Raw genomic sequence first — 18,970 nt, forward strand, 5'->3', positions numbered from 1 at the left:
TACATTAATTAGGGGCTGGATTTTCAGTTTTGCTGATTTCGGGATGGTATTGGCGGCGGGGCGGTAAAGTTTGTGCTTCAGTCAGAAAAATTGGGCAACTGGGCCCTGAGTGTGGGGTGCAGTGCTAAGGGAGACGTTGTACAAGCTAAAGACCTGGGCCTGCAGCGCACCGAGAGACGGCGGGGCGGGGGAGGTGAGGAAACCTGCAAAATAAATCACAAGAACATTCTCAAATCATTGCCCACACCACAACGTAATTCGCAAAAAAATTTAAAAGGAAAAACAATCACACTTACCTCAGGAGTCCATTACTCACCTCTCCACTGTCAGTATCGTTGGACTGCCCCATCTCCCAGGCGTTCACTGTGAGGTGTGCTGCGGGGCGTACGGGTCAGGCTAAAGTCCAAACTCGCGCCAGTATCGCAACCAGGAGCGTTGCACACTGGGCGCAGCTCTTCCGGGCGATGCTGCTCTGCGCCGCAGCAAAACCTGACCCGAGTGTCGCTGCGGGGCGCTGGAGGCTTACCGCCTGCCCAGAACACCTCACCGCCGCCATTGCCGCCAACCAGGGGCGAAAAACGGAGCAGAGAAGACTCGAAAATCCACCGCATAAAATTCTGAAGGGGCTTGACAGGGCTAATGCTGAGAAAATGTTTCCCTGGCTGGGTAGTCTAGAAGACGAGTCTCAGAATAAGGGGTCGGCCATTAAGGACTGAGATAAGGAGGAATTTCTTCACTCAGAGGGTGGTGAATCTTTATAATTCTCTACTCCAGAGGGCTGTAGATGCTCAGTCATTAACTATATTCAAGACAGAAGGTCGTTACATTTTTGGGAACGAAGGTAATTAAAGGATATGGGGATAGTGCAGAAAGATGGAGTTGAGGTAGAAGATCAGCCATGATCTTGTTGAATGGTGGAGCAGCCTCGAAGGACCGAAAGGCTTACTCCTGCTCCTAATCCTTATGTCCTTATGGTACCAGCAGATTCCATGGCCTCCTCCCACTTGCTCTGTCACGCTTTGACACATGTACACAGTGAAATGGACCAGAGGAATTCTTACAGTCAGATCCCTACGGTGAGAGAGAAGGGCCAGTGAGGAGGGGGATGAGACCACACCTGGAGTGCTGTGTACAGATTGGGTCTCCTTATTTAAGGAGGGATATACTTGCATTAGAGGCAATTCAGAGAAGGTTCACTCGGTTGATTCCTGAGATGAAGGGGTTGTCTTATGAGGAAAGGTTGAGCAGGTTGGGCCCGTACTCATTGGAGTTTAGAAGAATGAGAGGTGATCTTATTGAAACGTATGAGATTCTGAGGGGGCTTGACAGGGTAGATGCAGGGAGGATGTTTCTCCTCGTGGGGGAATCTAGAACTAGGGGGCATAGTTTCAGAATAAAGGATTGCCCATTTAAAAGGGAGATGAGGAGGAATTTCTTCTCTCAGAGGGTTGCGAATCTTTGGCATTCTCTACCCCAGAGAGCTGTTGAGGCTGGGTCATTGAATATATTTAAGCTGGAGATCGACAGATTTTTGAACAGTGAAGGGTTATGGGAAGCGGGCAAGGAGTGGAGTTGAGGCCAATATCAGATCAGTCATGATCTTATTGAATGCGGAGCAGGCTCAAGGAGCGAGATGGCCTACTCCTGCTCCTGTTGCTTATGTTGTTATGATTACATCAATTGCAATTCCTAGCCTTCTTCAGAAGCTGGTACCCTGAAAAGGCAGCATGGGATAAGAACATCGAAACAGGAGGAGGCCATTCAGCCCCTCGAGTCTGTTCTGCCATTCAATGAGATCGTGGCTGATCTGTATCCTAACTGCATCCACCCACCTTGGCTCCATATCCCTTAATACTCTCGCCTAACAAAAATCTGTCCCTCTCAGTTTTAAAATTTTCAGTTGACCCCCTAGCCTCAATGGCTTTTTGGAGGAGAGAGTTCCAGATTTCCACTAACCCTTTGTGTGAAGAGGTGTTTCCTAACATCACCCCTGAACAGCCGAGCTCTAATTTTAAGGTTATTCACTCTTGTTCTGGAGCTCCCCCACCCCCCGCCCATCCACCAGAGGAAGTAGTTTCTCTCTATCAATCCTATCAACTCCTTTAATTACCTCAATTAGATCACCACTTAATGTTCGAGACTCGAGGGAATACAAGCCTAGCGTGCCCTCATAATACTATTGTGTGAATCCTTTGTACACCATTCGAAAACTCCATGGAGAACTTGAGCAGAGAAGTGAACCCGGTTTGCTTTAGACGGGCTAAGACCATCGCTTAAAACAGCAGCCAGGGGAAGGCACTCAGGGCTGGATTTTCGGTTGGAGGATTTTTCGGGAGCTAATGGTGGCGGGACGGTAAATTTTGCGGCGGGAAATGGTTTGCGTCTGCAGTCACAAAATCTATCAGCTGGGCCCTGAGTGTGGGGCGGAGCGTGAAACAAATTTCGAGATCGGGACGATGACGGGGGCATCGCACACCAGCACGGCGCTCCCGGTTGGTGCTGTTCAGCACCGCCGCAAAACTGGCACCAAATGTTCCAGCGGGGTGCTGGAAGCTGGCTGCCCGGGCGGTAAGCATTTCTAGACCCATTACTGCCCCTCCCGGGCGCTAACAGAGGCGCAAGCCCAACGTAAATCCAGCACTAAGTGTCTGCCGTCCCACACTTTAAATGCAGGGGCAGCCTTGGTCTCTGCGTAAAACCGTCTGCCTTCACAACACCCAGTTTGGACATTAGAGGGCAGCAGCCTCCGGAATCTGCAGGAGATACGAGGTGAAAATGCAATGCCACACACGCACACAAATAGTCATATCTTTCATATTTAAACATTGCAGTGCTCGGCTCAGTGAGGAGGCTAGGCTCCTGAACATGACAGTCTAACCCCTCAACTGAGAGGTTCCCTTCCCAGCAGACAGTAGGTCAGCAGCTCCACTGACTCACTATTCACATCTTATCCTATCTATCTTAAATGATCTAGCTATCTTACCTATCTCTATCTGACTATCTATCTTATCCTATGAATCTATCTATTTATATCTATTTTATATTATCTATATGCTTCTATCAATCTATCTACAGCTATCTTATCCTATCTGTCATAGAAACATAGAAAATAGGTGCAGGAGTAGACCATTCGGCCCTTCTAGCCTGCAACGCCATTCAATGAGTTCATGGCCGAACATGCAACTTCAGTACCCCATTCCTGCTTTCTTGCCATACCCCTTGATCCCCCTAGTAATAAGGACTACATCTAACTCCTTTTTGAATATATTTAGTGAATTGGCCTCAACAACTTTCTGTGGTAGAGAATTCCACAGGTTCACCACTCTCTGGGTGAAGAAGTTTCTCCTCATCTCAGTCCTAAATGGCTTACCCCTTATTCTTAGACTGTGACCCCTGGTTCTGGACTTCCCCAACATTGGGAACATTCTTCCTGCATCTAACCTGTCTAAACCCATCAGAATTTTAAACGTTTCTATAAGGTCCCCTCTCATTCTTCCGAACTCCAGTGAATACAAGCCCTGTTGATTTAGTCTTTCTTGATAGGTCAGTCCCGCCACCCCGGGAATCAGTCTGGTGAACCTTCGCTGCACTCCCTCAATAACAAGAATGTCCTTCCTCAGGTTAGGAGACCAAAATTGTACACAATACTCCAGGTGTGGCCTCACCAAGGCCCTGTACAACTGTAGCAACACCTCCCTGCCCCTGTACTCAAATCCCCTCGCTATGAAGGCCAACATGCCATTTGCTTTCTTAACCGCCTGCTGTACCTGCATGCCAACCTTCAATGACTGATGTACCATGACACCCAGGTCTCGTTGCACCTCCCCCTTTCCTAATCTGTCACCATTCAGATAATTGTCTCTTTGTTTTTACCACCAAAGTGGACAACCTCACATTTATCCACATTATACTTCATCTGCCATGCATTTGCCCACTCACCTAACCTATCCAAGTCGCTTCCAACAGATGATCATTAAAAACAGAGGGTCATTATCACATTGCTGTTTGAGGAAGCTTGCTATGCGCAAATAGGCTGCCGCGTTTCCTACATTACAACAGTGACTACAGTTCATTGGCTGCGAAGTTCTTTGGAAGGTCGTGGAAGGTGCTACATAAATGCAACTTCTTTCTTTAACGACAAGTCAGGAGTGTGATGGAATAATCGGCACTTGCCTGGGTGGGTGCTGCTCCAACAAAGACTCAAGGAGCCCGACATCATCCCTAAGAGAGCTAACAACACATCGCTTCAAACGGCTCACCTGAGTAGTTTGTGATTGGCTGTTCTGCCGGGGCAGTGGATCTGGGTGCTGGCGCGAATGGAGCATCATGTTGTGACTGGTCGGTGCTCTGACTGTCCGCTGCTCTCGTGTTATTGCCATTCTCTGACGTCGAACTGTGTGTCAGAAAGGGAACGAATCAGACAGGAGTGCAGATTTTTTTTTAAATAAGTACATTTGTCTTTTTTAAACGATACATTACTCGTCAAACCGGGACAGAGGCACTTTCTAAAGTAAACAATCGGCGATAATTACTGAACTGAGATGATCCATTACATCACTGAACAATCGTTCCATGTATATTTGCTCTGTCTTTATTTCCTCCTTCTCCCCCTTACTTTCGATTCCTTTGTCCCTCCTTCCCCATCCCACTTTTTTCTGATTCAATGACTAGAACATAAGAGCCGGAATAAGAGCAGGAATAGGCCATTTGGCCCCTCGAGCCTGCTCCGCCATTCAATATCATCGCTGATCTTCGACTTCAACTCCACTCTCCTGCACTGTCCCCATATTCCTTGATACCCTTAATATTCAAATATCTATTGATCACAGCCTTGAATATACTCAAAGACTGACTTCCACAGCCCTCTGGAGTAGAGAATTCCAAAGATTCACAACCCTCTGAGTGAAGAAGTTTCTCCTCATCTCAGTCCTAAATGGCCGACCCCTTATTCTGAGACTGGGACTCCTGGTTCTCGACTCCCCAGCCGGGGGAAACATCCTCCCTGCATCTACCCTGTTTAGCCCGAATTAATAATTACTTAACTGAGATGATCTATTACATCACTGCACAATCGTTCCATGTATACTCGCTCTCTCTTTATTTCCTCCTTCTCCCCTTTTCTTTTGATGTCTTGGTCCCTCCTTCCCCAGCTCCCTTTTTTCTGATTCAATGACTATGAGAGGTTTTGATAGAGTAAATGGGGAAAAACCGTTTGACCAGCAGGAGGGTCGGTAACCAGAGGGACACAGATTTAATGTAATTGGCAAAAGAACCAGAGGGGGAGATGAGAATTGTGTTTACGCAGCGAGTTGTTATGATCTGGAATGCGCTGCCTGAAAGGGCGGTGGGAGCAGATTCAATAGTAACTTTCAAAAGGGAACTGGATAAATACTTGAAGTGGAAAAATTTGCAGGGCTATGGTGAAAGATCAGAGGGGAGTGGGACTAATTGGATCGCTCTTTCAGAGAGCCGACACAGGCACAATGGGCCGAATGGCCCTCTTCTGTGCTGTAGGATTCTATAATTATTTGTCTCTTATTTCAAGATGTAATGTATGCACCTGTGAGTATGCTCACAGGTTGGGTGGCCATTAACTGGTCCAGGCAGCGGGCAGTCGAAAGGATCGTTCAGCCCGACTGCCTGCCTCTCTTCCATGCCAGGGTGTCCCTGAAGATGGAGCACACAGTGTCCACTGGTACGCTTGCGGCCTTCCGCATAAGGTGGGCGCCAGAGGGACTGGAGTGCATCATCACCTCCGGCAACCAAATTTTAATTTGAACCACTTAATGTCGAAAGTTTAATTTGTTTATTTGTCGGTTTTGGTGCCCCTTTAATAAGGGGGCACTTGATTTATGGGTCAAACTAAAATAGTTGTAGAGCTGTTGGGTGCCCATTAACCGTTCCAGGCAGCAGGCAGTTAAGAGGGTCGTTCAGCCCGACTGCCTGCCTCCCTTCCGCGGTTACGTTTGTGCCAGGGTATCCCTGGGGATAGAGCACGCGCTGTCCACTGGTACGCTCACGGCCTTCCGCGAGAGGTGGGCGCCAGAGGGGCTGGAGGGCATCATTACAACAGGGGACAGAATTTTAATTTGATTTGGCAAGGTTCATTTTAATGATTATTTGATAATTTGTGTGGTTTTGGTGCCCTTACAAAAAGGGGCACTTGGATTAATGTTATGATTAAAAGAGTTGTAGAGCTGTTGCATTGTGAGTGGCTTAGCCAGGCACGTGATGTTCACAAGACTCAATAAAACTCCAGTCATTTGGGTCTAGGTCATCCACGATGAGGTCTGCAGCTGTGAGCCTAGTGGATGAACTGGTAATGTATAGTGTGATTGTAACTTAATAGCAATATGTTGCTATGAATTTTTAAGCAAAAACCCATTAAGCAAATCCATTACACCTGAGAATAAATTAAAAAAAATGCAAGTTGAAGAGAAAGGAACATAAATAAATCGACAGCTGTGAATTTAGTTCAGTTACATAATTTGTTTTTGTAATGTAGCAATAACTTGCGGAACCTATTTCGCTTTAGGCCAAATTAACACAGAGGGGAGTTCAGATAAGATAATGGAAGAAACCAAACTCCCAGGGTTCTAGTCCAATGTCTGATGCACTGAAGGTAGTTTTAAATTATCTGGAAACGGCTGCAAATGTGAGTGGCATTTTATCCTCACTGGCACTAAACCTTGGGGACTCGTTCCATGGACTATGCATCACTTTTCCAACCTGACTGCACGCTGACTGCTCATTTATATCTGCATGCAGTTATTTCCTTTTAATTTATTCACAGAATGAAGGCACAAGTCAGGAGAGTGATGGAATACTCTCCACTTGCCTGGATGAGTGCAGATCCAACAACATTCAAGAAGCTCAACGCCATCCAGGATAAAGCAGCCTGAATGATCGGCACCCCATCCACCACCTTCAACATTCAGGACTGGATTTTTGGCTTTGTTGATTTTGGGGCGGTAATGGCGGCGGGGCAGTAAAGTTAGCGCCCGGGAACAGTTTGCGCCTCAGTAAGTAACGTTGGGCAGCTGGGCCCTGAGTCAGGGGGCGCAGCGCTAAGGGAGGTGTTGTATACGTCTCTTAGCATGTTAGGATGGGAAACTCCCAAGCTAAAGAGCCGGGCTGGGAGCGCTCCCAGAGACGCCTGGGAAGAAAAAAACCTAAAAAATTCCCAAAACATTGCCCATGTCACGACAACACAAATCGCAAAAAAAATTAAAAGAAAAAACAATCACACTTACCTCAGGTGTCCGTAACTTACCTCTCCGCTGTCGGTATCATTGAACCGCCTGATTTTCTAGGCGTTCACTGCGGGGCGCGCTGCGGGGTGGACAGGTCGGGCTGAAGTCCAAACTCACATCGGTGTCACAACCAGGGGCGTTGCACACTGGGCGCAGCTCTTCCGGGCGGTGCTGCTCCATGCCACCGCTAAACCGGACACAGGATCGCTGCGGGTCGCTGGAGGCTGACCGCCCGGCCAGACTATCTCACCGCCGCCATTGCCGCCACTCCTGGGAGAAAAATGGAGCGGAGAGGAACCAAAAATGCAACCCCTGCTCCCTCCACCACCGGCACACCGTGGTTGCAGTGTGCACTGCATCAACTCACCAAGGCTTCTTTGGCAGCATCTCCCAAACCCATGACCTCTACCACCTAGAAGGACAAGAGCAGCTGGCACATGGGAACACCACCACCTGCAAGTTCCCCTCCAAGTTACACACCATCCTGACTTGGAAATTTATCACTGTTCCTTCATCGTCGCTGGGTCAAAATCCTGAAACTCCCTCCCTAACAGCACTGTGGGGGTACCTTCACCACACGGGACTGCAGCGGTTCAAGAAGGTGGCTCACCACCACCTTCTCAAGGGCAATTAGGGATGGGCTATAAATGCTGGCCTTGCCAGCAATGTTCACATCCTAGGAATGTATAAAAATTTTTAAAGGATGTGGGCGTCGTTGGCAAGGCCAGCATTTAATGCCCATCCTTACTGCCCTTGTGAACATGGTGGTGAGCCGCCTTCTTGAACCGCTGCAATTCATAGCAGACAACTGAGTGTCTCGCCATTTCCCAGGGCAGTTAAGAGCCAACCACATTGCTATGTGTCTGGAGTCACATATAGGCCAGAGCGGTTAAGGACAGCATATTTTCCTCCCTTAAGGATATTAGTGAACCAGATGGATTTTTACAGTTGTCGTTACATAGGCCCCAACATTACCCAACCCCTTTTTTCTGCACACTGACCTGAAGCGCGCCGACTTTGCGCGCTGGAAAGGGTGCCAGAAGAAAGGGGCCCATCCTGACCGCTCTTCGGAGTCCCCGGAGTTTTGGCGTGGCACGCAAACTGAAAGGTGGGGGGGCAGAGCAATAGGCCAGCGCACAAAGCAGTGAAAGCTGCGCGCATGCTCCTGCCCTCCCAGCGCGTTCTGTGGGCTGTGAGCAGGACATCGAAACATTGAAACATAGAAAATAGGTACAGGAGTAGGTCATTTGGCCCTTCGAATCTGCACCGCCATTCAATAAGATCACGGCTGATTATTCCCTCAGTACCCCTTTCCTGCTTTCTCTCCATACCCCTTGATCCCCTTAGCCGTAAGGGCCATATCTAACTCCCTCTTGAATATATCTAATGAACTGGCATCAACAACTCTCTGCGGCAGGGAATTCCACAGGTTAATAACTCTGAGTGAAGAAGTTTCTCCTCATCTCAGTCCTAAATGGCCTACCTCTTATCCTAAGACTATGTCCCCTGGTTCTGAACTTCCCCAACATTGGGAACATTCTTCCTGCATCTAACCTGTCCAGTCCCGTCAGAATCTATGAGATCCCCTCTCATCCTTCTAAACTCCAGTGAATAAAGGTCCAGTTGATCCAGTCTCTCCTCGTATGACAGTCCAGCTATCCTTGGAATCAGTTTGGTGAACCTTCGCTGCACTCCCTCAATAGCAAGAACGTCCTTCCTCAAATTAGGAGACCAAAACTGAACACAATTTTCCACGTGAGGCCTCACTAAGGCCCTGTACAACTGCAGTAAGACCTCCCTGCTCCTATACTCAAATCCACTAGCTAAGAAGGCCAATATACCATTTGCCTTCTTCACTGCCTGCTGTACCTGCATGTCAACTTTCAATGACTGATGAACCATGACACCCAGGTCTCATTGCACCTCCCCTTTTCCTAATCTGCCGCCATTCAGATAATATTCTGCCATCGTGTTTTTGCCCCCAAAATGGATAACCTCACATATATCCACATTATACTGCATCTGCCATGCAGTTGCCCACTCACCTAACCTGTCCAAGTCACCCTGCAGCCTCTTAGCCTCCTCCTCACAGCTCACACCACCACCCAGTTTAGTGTCATCTGCAAATATGGAGATATTACACTCAATTCCTTCATCCAAATCATTAATGTATATTGTAAATGGCTGGGGTCCCAGCACTGAGCCCTGCAGCACTCCACTAGTCACTGCCTGCCATTCTGAAAAGGACTAGTTTATCCCGGCTCTCTGCTTTCTGTCTGCCAACTAGTTTTCTATCTACGTCAGCATGTTACCCCCAATACCATGCGCTTTGATTTTGCACACCAATCTCTTGTGCGGGACCTTGTCAAAAGCCTTTTGAAAGTCCAAATACACCACATCCACTGGTTCTCCCTTGTCCACTCTACTAGTTACATACTCAAAAAATTCCAGAAGATTCGTCAAGCATGATTTCCCTTTCATAAATCCATGCTGACTTGGTCCGATCCTGTCACTGCTTTCCAAATGTGATGCTATTTCATCCTTAATGATTGATTCCAACATTTTCCCCACTACTGATGTCAGGCTAACCGGTCTATAATTACCCATATTCTCGCTTCCTCCTTTTTTAAAAAGTGGTGTTACATTCGCTACCCTCCAGTCCATGGGAACTGATCCAGAGTCAATAGACTGTTGGAAAATGATCACCATTGCATCCACTATTTCTAGGGCCACTTCCTTAAGTACTATGGGAAGCAGACTATCAGGCCCCGGGGATTTATCGGCCTTCAATCCCATCTCGCTCACAGCCCCTATCCCAGGTCGAAGGTACGCCCGATCTCTCGCCGCACCCTATCCCCGGCCGAGTGGACTCCCGCACTGGCCGTCTGGCCCGCTGAGTTCCTGGGCAGGTAAGGACTTCGCTTTTATTTTTTATTTAGTGGCTGTGCTTGTGTGGCTGTGCTTGAAACTTTTGATTGAGGGGGCGGTGGGGGGGGGGGGGGGCGGCGGTGAAGAGTTTTGGGGGGGAGGGGAGGAGGAGAGTTTTTTGGGGGGGGTGGGAGGAGCGTTTTGGGTGGGGGGGGTGTGTGGGAGAGATGAGACTTCCACACCCAGGAGCTGTGATTCCTCCGGTCGCTCGGCGCCGCCCCCCCCCCCCCCACCGTGAGACACCCCGGCACAGCAGCTGTGACTTCTTCGGTGCATGTCTTCCCTCCCCTGTCCCAGGCCGAATGGCCTCACGCTCAGGCCGGCCCGCTGCCTTTCCCGGGCAGATTTTAAAGATAAGGTAGGATTTACTTCTTTTTTAATTGTATTTTAATGGTTTGAGCTTTTCCTTAATGTTTGGTGCTTGGTTGTTGAGGACCTCTCCAGTTCCCTTCCCTGCCCTATGCCTGCCCTATTGTGCGCTGCTTTTTCTTCACTGCCCGTAAGGTTTTTCAGAGCTGGCCACATACATACGCTGACCTAAGTGGATTTGGAGTAAGTGTTTGCTGGCCAAAGTGGCATAAATGTCCAAAACTGTCGTAAGTGTCTGGGAACGCCCCCTTTTGGAAAAAAAAACTGACCTAAAAAAAAATCGGACCTAACGGACTTACTCTGGAGCAAATTTTGGGAGGAAAATGGCATTTTTTAACTTACGCCAGAAAAAAGCAACATATTCCAAAAAACTGATGCAAGTCATGGCCAGGTTTGGGCCCACGGTCACCATTACTGATACTAGCATTTATTTAATTCATTGAATTTATATTCCCCAGCTGCCGTGGTGGGATTTAAACTCATCTCTCCAGGTCATTAATCCAGGCCTCTGGATTACCAGTCCAGTAATATAACCACTATGTTACCGTACCCTGTATCTGAGAGGGGCACTGGGGCGAGAAGATGATACAATAATAACAACCTCGTATTTATGTAGGAAAGATCACGCTACACGAAGGAGTAAGGAAAGCCAAACCAACGGAAGGATGGATGGTAAAGACCTTGGTCTCAGCGATGGTTTTTCCAGGTGGAATCATTGGAACGCGATCAGGAGCAGGAACCCTGGCTGATTTCTTTCTCCTTAGCCATGGGGTGTGAGGCAAATTGCTACCCTCCACCCTCCACCCCCCCCCTCCCCAACGTCCCCCCACCCCCCCCCCCCCTCCCCAACGTCCCCCCACCCCCACACTGCCACACCAGTTCAAATCAGGTAACTCAGTATAAACTAGGACCAGAGGTCGTGTTCCATATTGGGACCAATGACATAGTAGGAAGAGGGATGAGGTCCTGCAGGTAGATTCTAGGGAGCTAGGGAAGACATTAGCACGACCTCAAAGATAGTAATGGCTGGATTACTCCCGGTGCCACGTGCGAGTGAGTATCGAAATAGGAGGATAGAGCAGATGGATGTGTGGCTGGGGAGTTGGTGCAGGCGGGAGGGCTTTAGATTCCTGAGGTATTGGGACCGCTTCTGCGGGAGGTGGGACCTGTACAGGCCAGACGGGTTGCACCTCAACAGAGCTGGATCCTATGTCCTCCCCCGGGGGAGGGGGGAGCCGGGTTGGGGGGCGACGGGGCGGTGCGGGGGGTTGCTAGTGCTGTTGGGGAGCGTTTAAGCTAATTTAGTAGTAGGATGGGCACCAGGATGTAGCATTAGAAAGGAGAATCAAAGTGCACAAAGGATAGGGAGAGACAGATAGCACTAGAGTAAGAAATAGTAAAGTAACAGGTGGGGTCAGATTTAGAGAGAATACAAGGAGTCTAAGATAGGTTTATAGTGCATGTGTGTAAATGCACAAAGTGTGATAAATATGGTTGGTGAGCTTCAGGCGCAAATAGCCACATAGGAATATGATGTTGTGGCGATAACGGAGACCAGGCTCAAAAAAGGGCAGGAATGGGTACTAAATCTTCCTGGATATAAGGTGTTCAGGAAAGATAGGGAAGGAAAGAAAGGAGGTGGTGTGGCAGTATTGGTTCAGGAGAATGTTACAGTGTTGGAGAGAGAGGATGTCCTGGAGGGGTCAAGGTCAGAATCTATTTGGTTAGAGTTAAAAAACAATAGAGGTGCCATTACACTACTAGGTGTATTCTATAGGCCACCAACTAGCGGGAAGGATATACAGGAGCAAAGTTGCAAGGAAATTACAGAGAGCTGCAAAAACTACAGAGTAGTGATAATGGGGGTGTTCAACTATCCAAATATAGACTGAGTTAGGAATAGTGTAAAGGGCAGAGAGGGGGAAGAATTTCTGAAGTATGTTCAGGAGAGCTTTCTTGATCAGTATGTTTCCTGCCCGAGGAAGGAGGCATTGGTGGATCTGGTTCTGGGGAATGAGGTGGGTCAAGGGGAGCAAGTGTCAGTAGGGGAACATTTAGGGAACAGTAATCATAGTATCACAAGGTTTAGATTAGCTATGGAAAAGAACAGGGAGCAATCTAGAGTAAAAATACTTAACTGGAGGAAGGCCAATTTCATTGGGTTGAGAATGGGTCTGGCCCGGGTAAATTGGAATCAAAGATTAGCAGGCAAAACTGTAATCAAACAATGGGCTGCTGTTAAAGAGTACATGGTTCGGGTACATTCCCACGAGGGGGAAAGGTAGGGTAACTAAAGTCAGAGCTCCCTGGATGACGAAAGAAATAGAGAGTAAGGTGAAGTAGAAAAAGGGGGCATATGACAGATGTCAGGTTGAGAATACAAGTGAGAACCAGGCTGAATATAGAAAGTTCAGAGGGGAAGTGAAAAAGGAAATAAGAGGGGCAAAAGACGGAGTATGAGAAAAGGGAATCCAAAAGGGTTGATGGAGGATAGGCAATGGCAAACATTTAAAGATCACATGGAAGAACTTCAACAATTGCACATCCCTGTCTGGAGTAAAAAATAAAATGGGGAAGGTGGTTCAACTGTGGCTAACAAGGGAAATTAAAGATAGTGTTAAATCCAAGGAAGAGGCATATAAATTGGCCAGAAAAAGCAGCAAACCTGAGGACTGGGAGAATTTTATAATTCAGCAGAGGAGGACAAAGGGTTTAATTAGGAGGAGGAAAATAGAGTATGAGAGGAAACTTGCTGGGAACATAAAAACCGACTGCAAAAGCTTCTATAGATATGTGAAGAGAAAAAGATTAGTGAAGACAAATGTAGGTCCCTTGAAGTCAGATTCAGATGAATTTATAATGGGGAACAAAGAAATGGCGGACCAGTTGAAGAAATACTTTAGTTCTGTCTTCACGAAATACTAGGGGACCGAGGGTCCAGTGAGAAGGAGGAACTGAAGGAAATCCTTATTAGGTGGGAAATTGTGTTAGGGAAATTGATGGGATTGAAGGCTGATAAATCCCTGGGGCCTGATAGTCTGCATCCCAGGGTATTTAAGGAAGTGGCCCTAGAAATAGTGGATGCATTGGTGATCATTTTCCAACAGTCTATCGAATCTGGATCAGTTCCTATGGACTGGAGGGTAGCTAATGTAACACCACTTTTTAAGAAAGGAGCGAGAGAGAAAACGGGTAATTATAGATTGGTTAGCCTGACATCAGTAGTGGGAAAATGTTGGAATCAATTATTAAAGATGAAATAGCAGCGCATTTGGTAAGCAGTGACAGGATCGATCCAAGTCAGCATGGATTTATGAAAGGAAAATCATGCTTGACAAATCTTCTAGAATTCTTTGAGGATGTAACTAGTAGAGTGGATAAGGGAGAACCAGTGGATGTGGTGTATTTGGACATCAAAAGGCTTTTGACAAGGTCTCACACAAGAGATTGGTGTGCAAAATTAAGGCACATGTTATTGGGGGTAATGTACTGACATGGATAGAGACCTGGTTTCAGACAGGAAACAGAGAGTCGGGTTAAACAGGTCCTTTTCAGAACGGCAGGCAGTGACTAGTGGGGTACCGCAGGGCTCAGTGCTGGGACCCCAACTATTTACAATATACATTAATGATTTGGATGAAGGAATTGAGTGTAATATCTCGAAGTTTGCAGACGACATTAAACTGGGTGCCGGTGTGAGCTGTGAGGAGGAGGCTAAGAGGCTGCAGGATGATTTGGACAGGTTAGGTGAGTGGGCAAACGCACGGCAGATGCAGTATAATGTGGATAAATGTGAGGTTATCCACTTTGGGGGCAAAAACACGAAGACAGAATATTATCTGAATGGTGGCAGATTAGAAAAAGGGGAGATGCAAGGAGACCTGGGTGTCATGGTACATCAGTCATTGAAAGTTGGCATGCAGGTACAGCAGGCGGTGAAGAAGGCAAATGGTATGTTGGCCTTCATAGCTAGGATATTTGAGTATAGGAGCAGGAAGGTCTTACTGCAGTTGTACAGGGCCTTGGTGAGGTCTCACCTGGAATATTGTGTTCAGTTTTGGTCTCCTAATCTGAGGAAGGATGTTCTTGCTATTGAGGGAGTGCAGCGAAGGTTCACCAAACTGATTCCCGGGATGGCAGGACTGACATATGAGGAGAGACTGGATCGACTGGGCCTGTATTCACTGGAGTTTAGAAGGATGAGAGGGGATCTTATAGAAACATATAAAATTCTGACGGGACTGGACAGGTTAGATGCAGGAATAATGTTCCCGATTTTAGGGAAGCCCAGAACCAGGGGACATAGTCTAAGGATAAGGGATAAGCCATTTAGGACTGAGATGAGGAGAAACTTCTTCACTCAGAGAGTTGTTATCCTGTGGAATTCCACATTGCAGAGAGTTGGTGATGCTAATTTGTTGAATATATTCAAGAGGGAGTTAGATATCGCCATTACGGTTAAAGGGATCAAGGGGTATGGAGAGAAAGCAGGAAAGGGGTACTGAGGTGAATGATCAGCCATGATTTTATTGAATGGTGGTGCAGACTCGAAGGGCCTACTCCTGCACTTATTTTCTATGTTTCTATGTAAAAGTCTTGTATAGGCATAAAATAATAAACGGGTAGTAAGAGGAGGGGTAGGGCCGATTAGGGACCAAAAAGGAGACCAATGCATGGAGGCAGAGGACATGGCTGAGATACTAAATGATACTTTGCATCTGTCTTTACCACAGTCATAGAGAAAGAGCAGAAAGTTGAGATACTGGATGGGATAAAAATTGAGGTAGTAGAAAGGCTGGTTGCACTTAAAGTAGATAAGTCTCCAGGACCGGATAGGATTCATTCTAGAATGCTTGAGGGAGGTAAGGGGGATAAATGCAGAGATAATCTTACAAACCTTCTTAGACATGGGGGTGGTGACAGGGGACTGGAGAATTGCAAATGTTACACCCTTGTACAAAAAAGGGTGTAAGTATAAACTAAAGACCAATCAATTTAACCTCGGGAATGGGGAGGCTTTTAGAAACGATAATTAGGGATAGAAACTTGGAAGTAAAGTGAACAGTGAGGAGGATAGTGATAGACTTCAAGAGGACATAGACAGGCTGGTGGAATGGGCGGACACGTGGCACAAGGAATTTAACGGAGAAAATTGCAAAGTGATACATTTCGATCGGAAGAATGAGGAGCGGCAACATAAACTAAAGGGTGCAATTCTAAAGGGGCTGCATGAACAGAGAGACCTGGGGGGGTATATGTGCACAAATCGCTGAAGGTGGCCGGGCAGGTTCAGAAAGTGGTTAAAAAAGCTTACGGGATCCTGGGCTTCAGAAATAAAGGTATAGAGTACAAAAGCAAGGAAGTTATGATGAACTTTTATAAAACACTGGTTCAGCCTCAACTGGAGTTTGGGGTCCAATTCTGGGCACTGCACGTTAGGAAGGATGTGAAGGCCTTAGAGAGGGCGCAGAAAATCTTTACAAGAATGGTTCCAGGGATGAGGGATTACAGATACGTGGGTAGACTGGAGAAGCTGGGGTTGTTCTCCTTGGAGCAGAGAAGATTGAGAGGAGATTTGATAGAGGTGTTCAAAATCATGAGGGGTCCAGACAGAGTAAATAGAGAGTAACTGTTCCCATTGGTGGAAGCGTCGAGAACCAGAGGACACAGATTTAAGGTGATTGGCAGAAGAACCAAAGGTGGCACGAGGAAAAACTTTTTTACGCAGCGAGTGGTTAGGATCTGGAATGCACGGCCTGAAAGGGAGGTGCAGGCAGACTCAATCACGGCTTTCAAAAGGGAATTGGATAAGTACCTGAAGGAAAAAAATTTGCAGGACTACGAGGAAAGGGCGGGGGAGTAGAACTACCTGACGTGCTCTTGCAGAGAGCCGGCATGGGCTCGACAGGCCGAATGGTCCTTTTCAGCTGTAACCATTCTATGATTCTATGATCGGGTCTGGTAAGACTAAACTACTCTGACTGAGCAGCTGAACGCGCCAACTGAGCGATATCGGGGAAGTCTGTTGTGTTTTATTTTTTTAAGATTACGTTTTATATCGATCTTTAAATATCTTGACTATTCCAACACTCTCCATGCCGGCCTCCCACATTGCACCCTGCAGCAATTTGAGCTCATCCAATGCTCTGCTGCCCGTATCCTAACGTCCCGCTCACCAATCACTCCCTGTGCTCGCTGACCTACGTTGGCTCCCAGTCCGGCAATGCCTCGAATTGAAAATTCTTCTCCTTGTTTTCAAATAAAAAGAGAGATTTGCATTTAAATAGCACCATTCACGGCCAACGAACGTCCCAAAGCGCTTTACAGACAATGAAGTACTTTTGAAGTGTATTCACTGTTGTAATGTAGGAAATGTTGCAGCCAAATTGTGCACAGCAAGCTCCCGCAAACAACAATATGATAATGACCTGTTTTTTGTCATATTGACTGAGGGATGAATATTGGCCAGGATACCGGGGATAACTCTTCTTTAAAAAAGTGCCATGGGATCTTTTACGTCCACCAGAGGGAGCAGACGGGGCCTCAGTTTAATGTCTCATCCGGAAAATCCCTGCATAACCTTGCTCCTCCCTATCTCTGCAACCTGCTCCATTCCTACAATCTCCTGAGATCTCTGCGCTCATGCAGTTCTGATCCCTTGAGCATTCCCGATTTTTATCGTTCCACCATCGGCGGCAGCGCCTTCAGCTGCCGAGGCCCTAAGTTCTGGAATTCCCTCCTTAAACCTCTCCGCCTCTCTCTCCCCCTTTAAGATGAACCTTGAAACCTACCTCTTTGACCAAACTTTTGGACACCTGCACTAATGTCTCAATGTCAAATTCTGTTTGAATACACTCCCGTGAAGCGCTTTGGGAGTTTGACTGCATTAAAAATGCTATATAAATAGAAGTTGTCGTTGTTGTTGTTAAAGGTGCTGTATAAATGCAAGTTGCTTTGTGTTATTAAATGGCACAATACTTTACCGTCTGAGGGATACAACTGTTGCTGGTGCATTTCTGGGAGGAACAGGGGGTGGGGATCCGACAGACATTTCCGGGAGCTGAGAATATCTGTACGCCTAGAAAGAGTTTAGAATAAAATCACCAATTAGCCATTTTTACACTATATCCAAACAAGTTCTAAACCATCTTCGTACTTTCTTTATCTTACATTTGCAAAATTCTTATCATCAATTCCTCTTGTCCCTTCACACCCTCTTTGGCTGGAATGTCAGAGCAGGAGGCCATTCAGCCCCTCGAGATTGTTCCGCCATTTGATGAGATCATGGCTGATCTGCATCTCAACGTCATCTGATCCATATCCCTTGATACCCTTACCTCATAAAAATCTTCTGATCTAAGGCTGGAAAATTTCAATTGACCCCCCACCCCACCCCCCTCCCCACACACCCCGCCAGCATTCACAGCCTTTCGGGGATGACATTTCCAGATTTCCACCACCCCTTGTGTGAAAAACCGCTTCCTGGTTTTACTCCTGAATAGCCTAGCTCTAATTTAAATAACGTGCCCCCTTTTTCTGCATTCCCCCACCAGCAGAAATCGTTTTATGTGTCGACCCTATCGAATCCTTTTATCATTTTGAAGACCGCGATTACATTATCCCTCAACCATCTAAGGTCAAGGAATACAATCCAAGTTCATGCAAGCTGACCTCATAATTGAAGACGAAAGCCTCACTCTGCATAGGACCCTGGCGTTAAATTTGCGGTCGGAGGCTTCTCATGGGGATGTGCCTCCGATCCGCAAATAAAATGCCCAGCGTACCCGGTGGTCCAGAATGTATGGAGACTCACGGTCCCAAACCTCTCCGGGTACCTGCGGGTAGAGGCCCACGTATCTCAGGGGTGCAGGCGGTTTGCAAGTGCCCCCGGGATCACGTGGGCCGGCCCAACCAATGAAAGCAGGGTGATTCCCATTCATGCTTATGAGGATTCCCATACGTACATACCCCCCCCCAAAATACAACTACAACTCAAATAAATTTTTTAAAACATCACATATTTAAAATTAATTAAAATGCCATTGAATTAAATATTTAAAACAAAAATTTAATTTTTTGAAACAGAAATGTAAATGCTTTAAAGGGGCTTAAAATAAGCTTACCTTATTGTACAGGTTTTTAATGTATAAATGATTGAAAAAAATTATTTTTATGTTTTTTAAACTCTTAGGGCTGCAAATTTGGTTGGAGGGTTCTTAAGGAGGTAATGTTGGGCAGTTGCTAAATTTAACACCGGGAAATGGCTTGTGTCGGCAGCCAAAAATTCAGCAGCTGCGCCCCAAGAGTGGAGCGGAGCGCTAAGGGAGGCGTTCCACACTTATCTCAGGGCGCTAGGCCGGGTGAGTAACTGAATATCTGGAGCTGGAGAGCCGGCTTCGTCACGCCTTTGTACAGCTTTG

General features: G+C 46.9%; 1 protein-coding gene across 1 annotated transcript in view; it reads right to left on the minus strand.

The window, feature by feature from the left end:
- Positions 1–18,970, minus strand: part of kiaa1549la (KIAA1549-like a) — a 542,422-nt gene that overhangs the window by 14,003 nt on the left and 509,449 nt on the right. The window contains exons 18-19 of the mRNA XM_070898600.1: positions 17,534–17,628; positions 4,260–4,393 (exon numbers count right to left, since the gene is read on the minus strand). Of these exons, the coding sequence (XP_070754701.1) occupies positions 4,260–4,393; positions 17,534–17,628 (229 nt within the window). The remainder of the gene's footprint in view (positions 1–4,259; positions 4,394–17,533; positions 17,629–18,970) is intronic.

This window comes from Pristiophorus japonicus, chromosome 14, assembly GCF_044704955.1.
Source record: "Pristiophorus japonicus isolate sPriJap1 chromosome 14, sPriJap1.hap1, whole genome shotgun sequence".
Classification (NCBI taxonomy): domain Eukaryota; kingdom Metazoa; phylum Chordata; class Chondrichthyes; family Pristiophoridae; genus Pristiophorus; species Pristiophorus japonicus.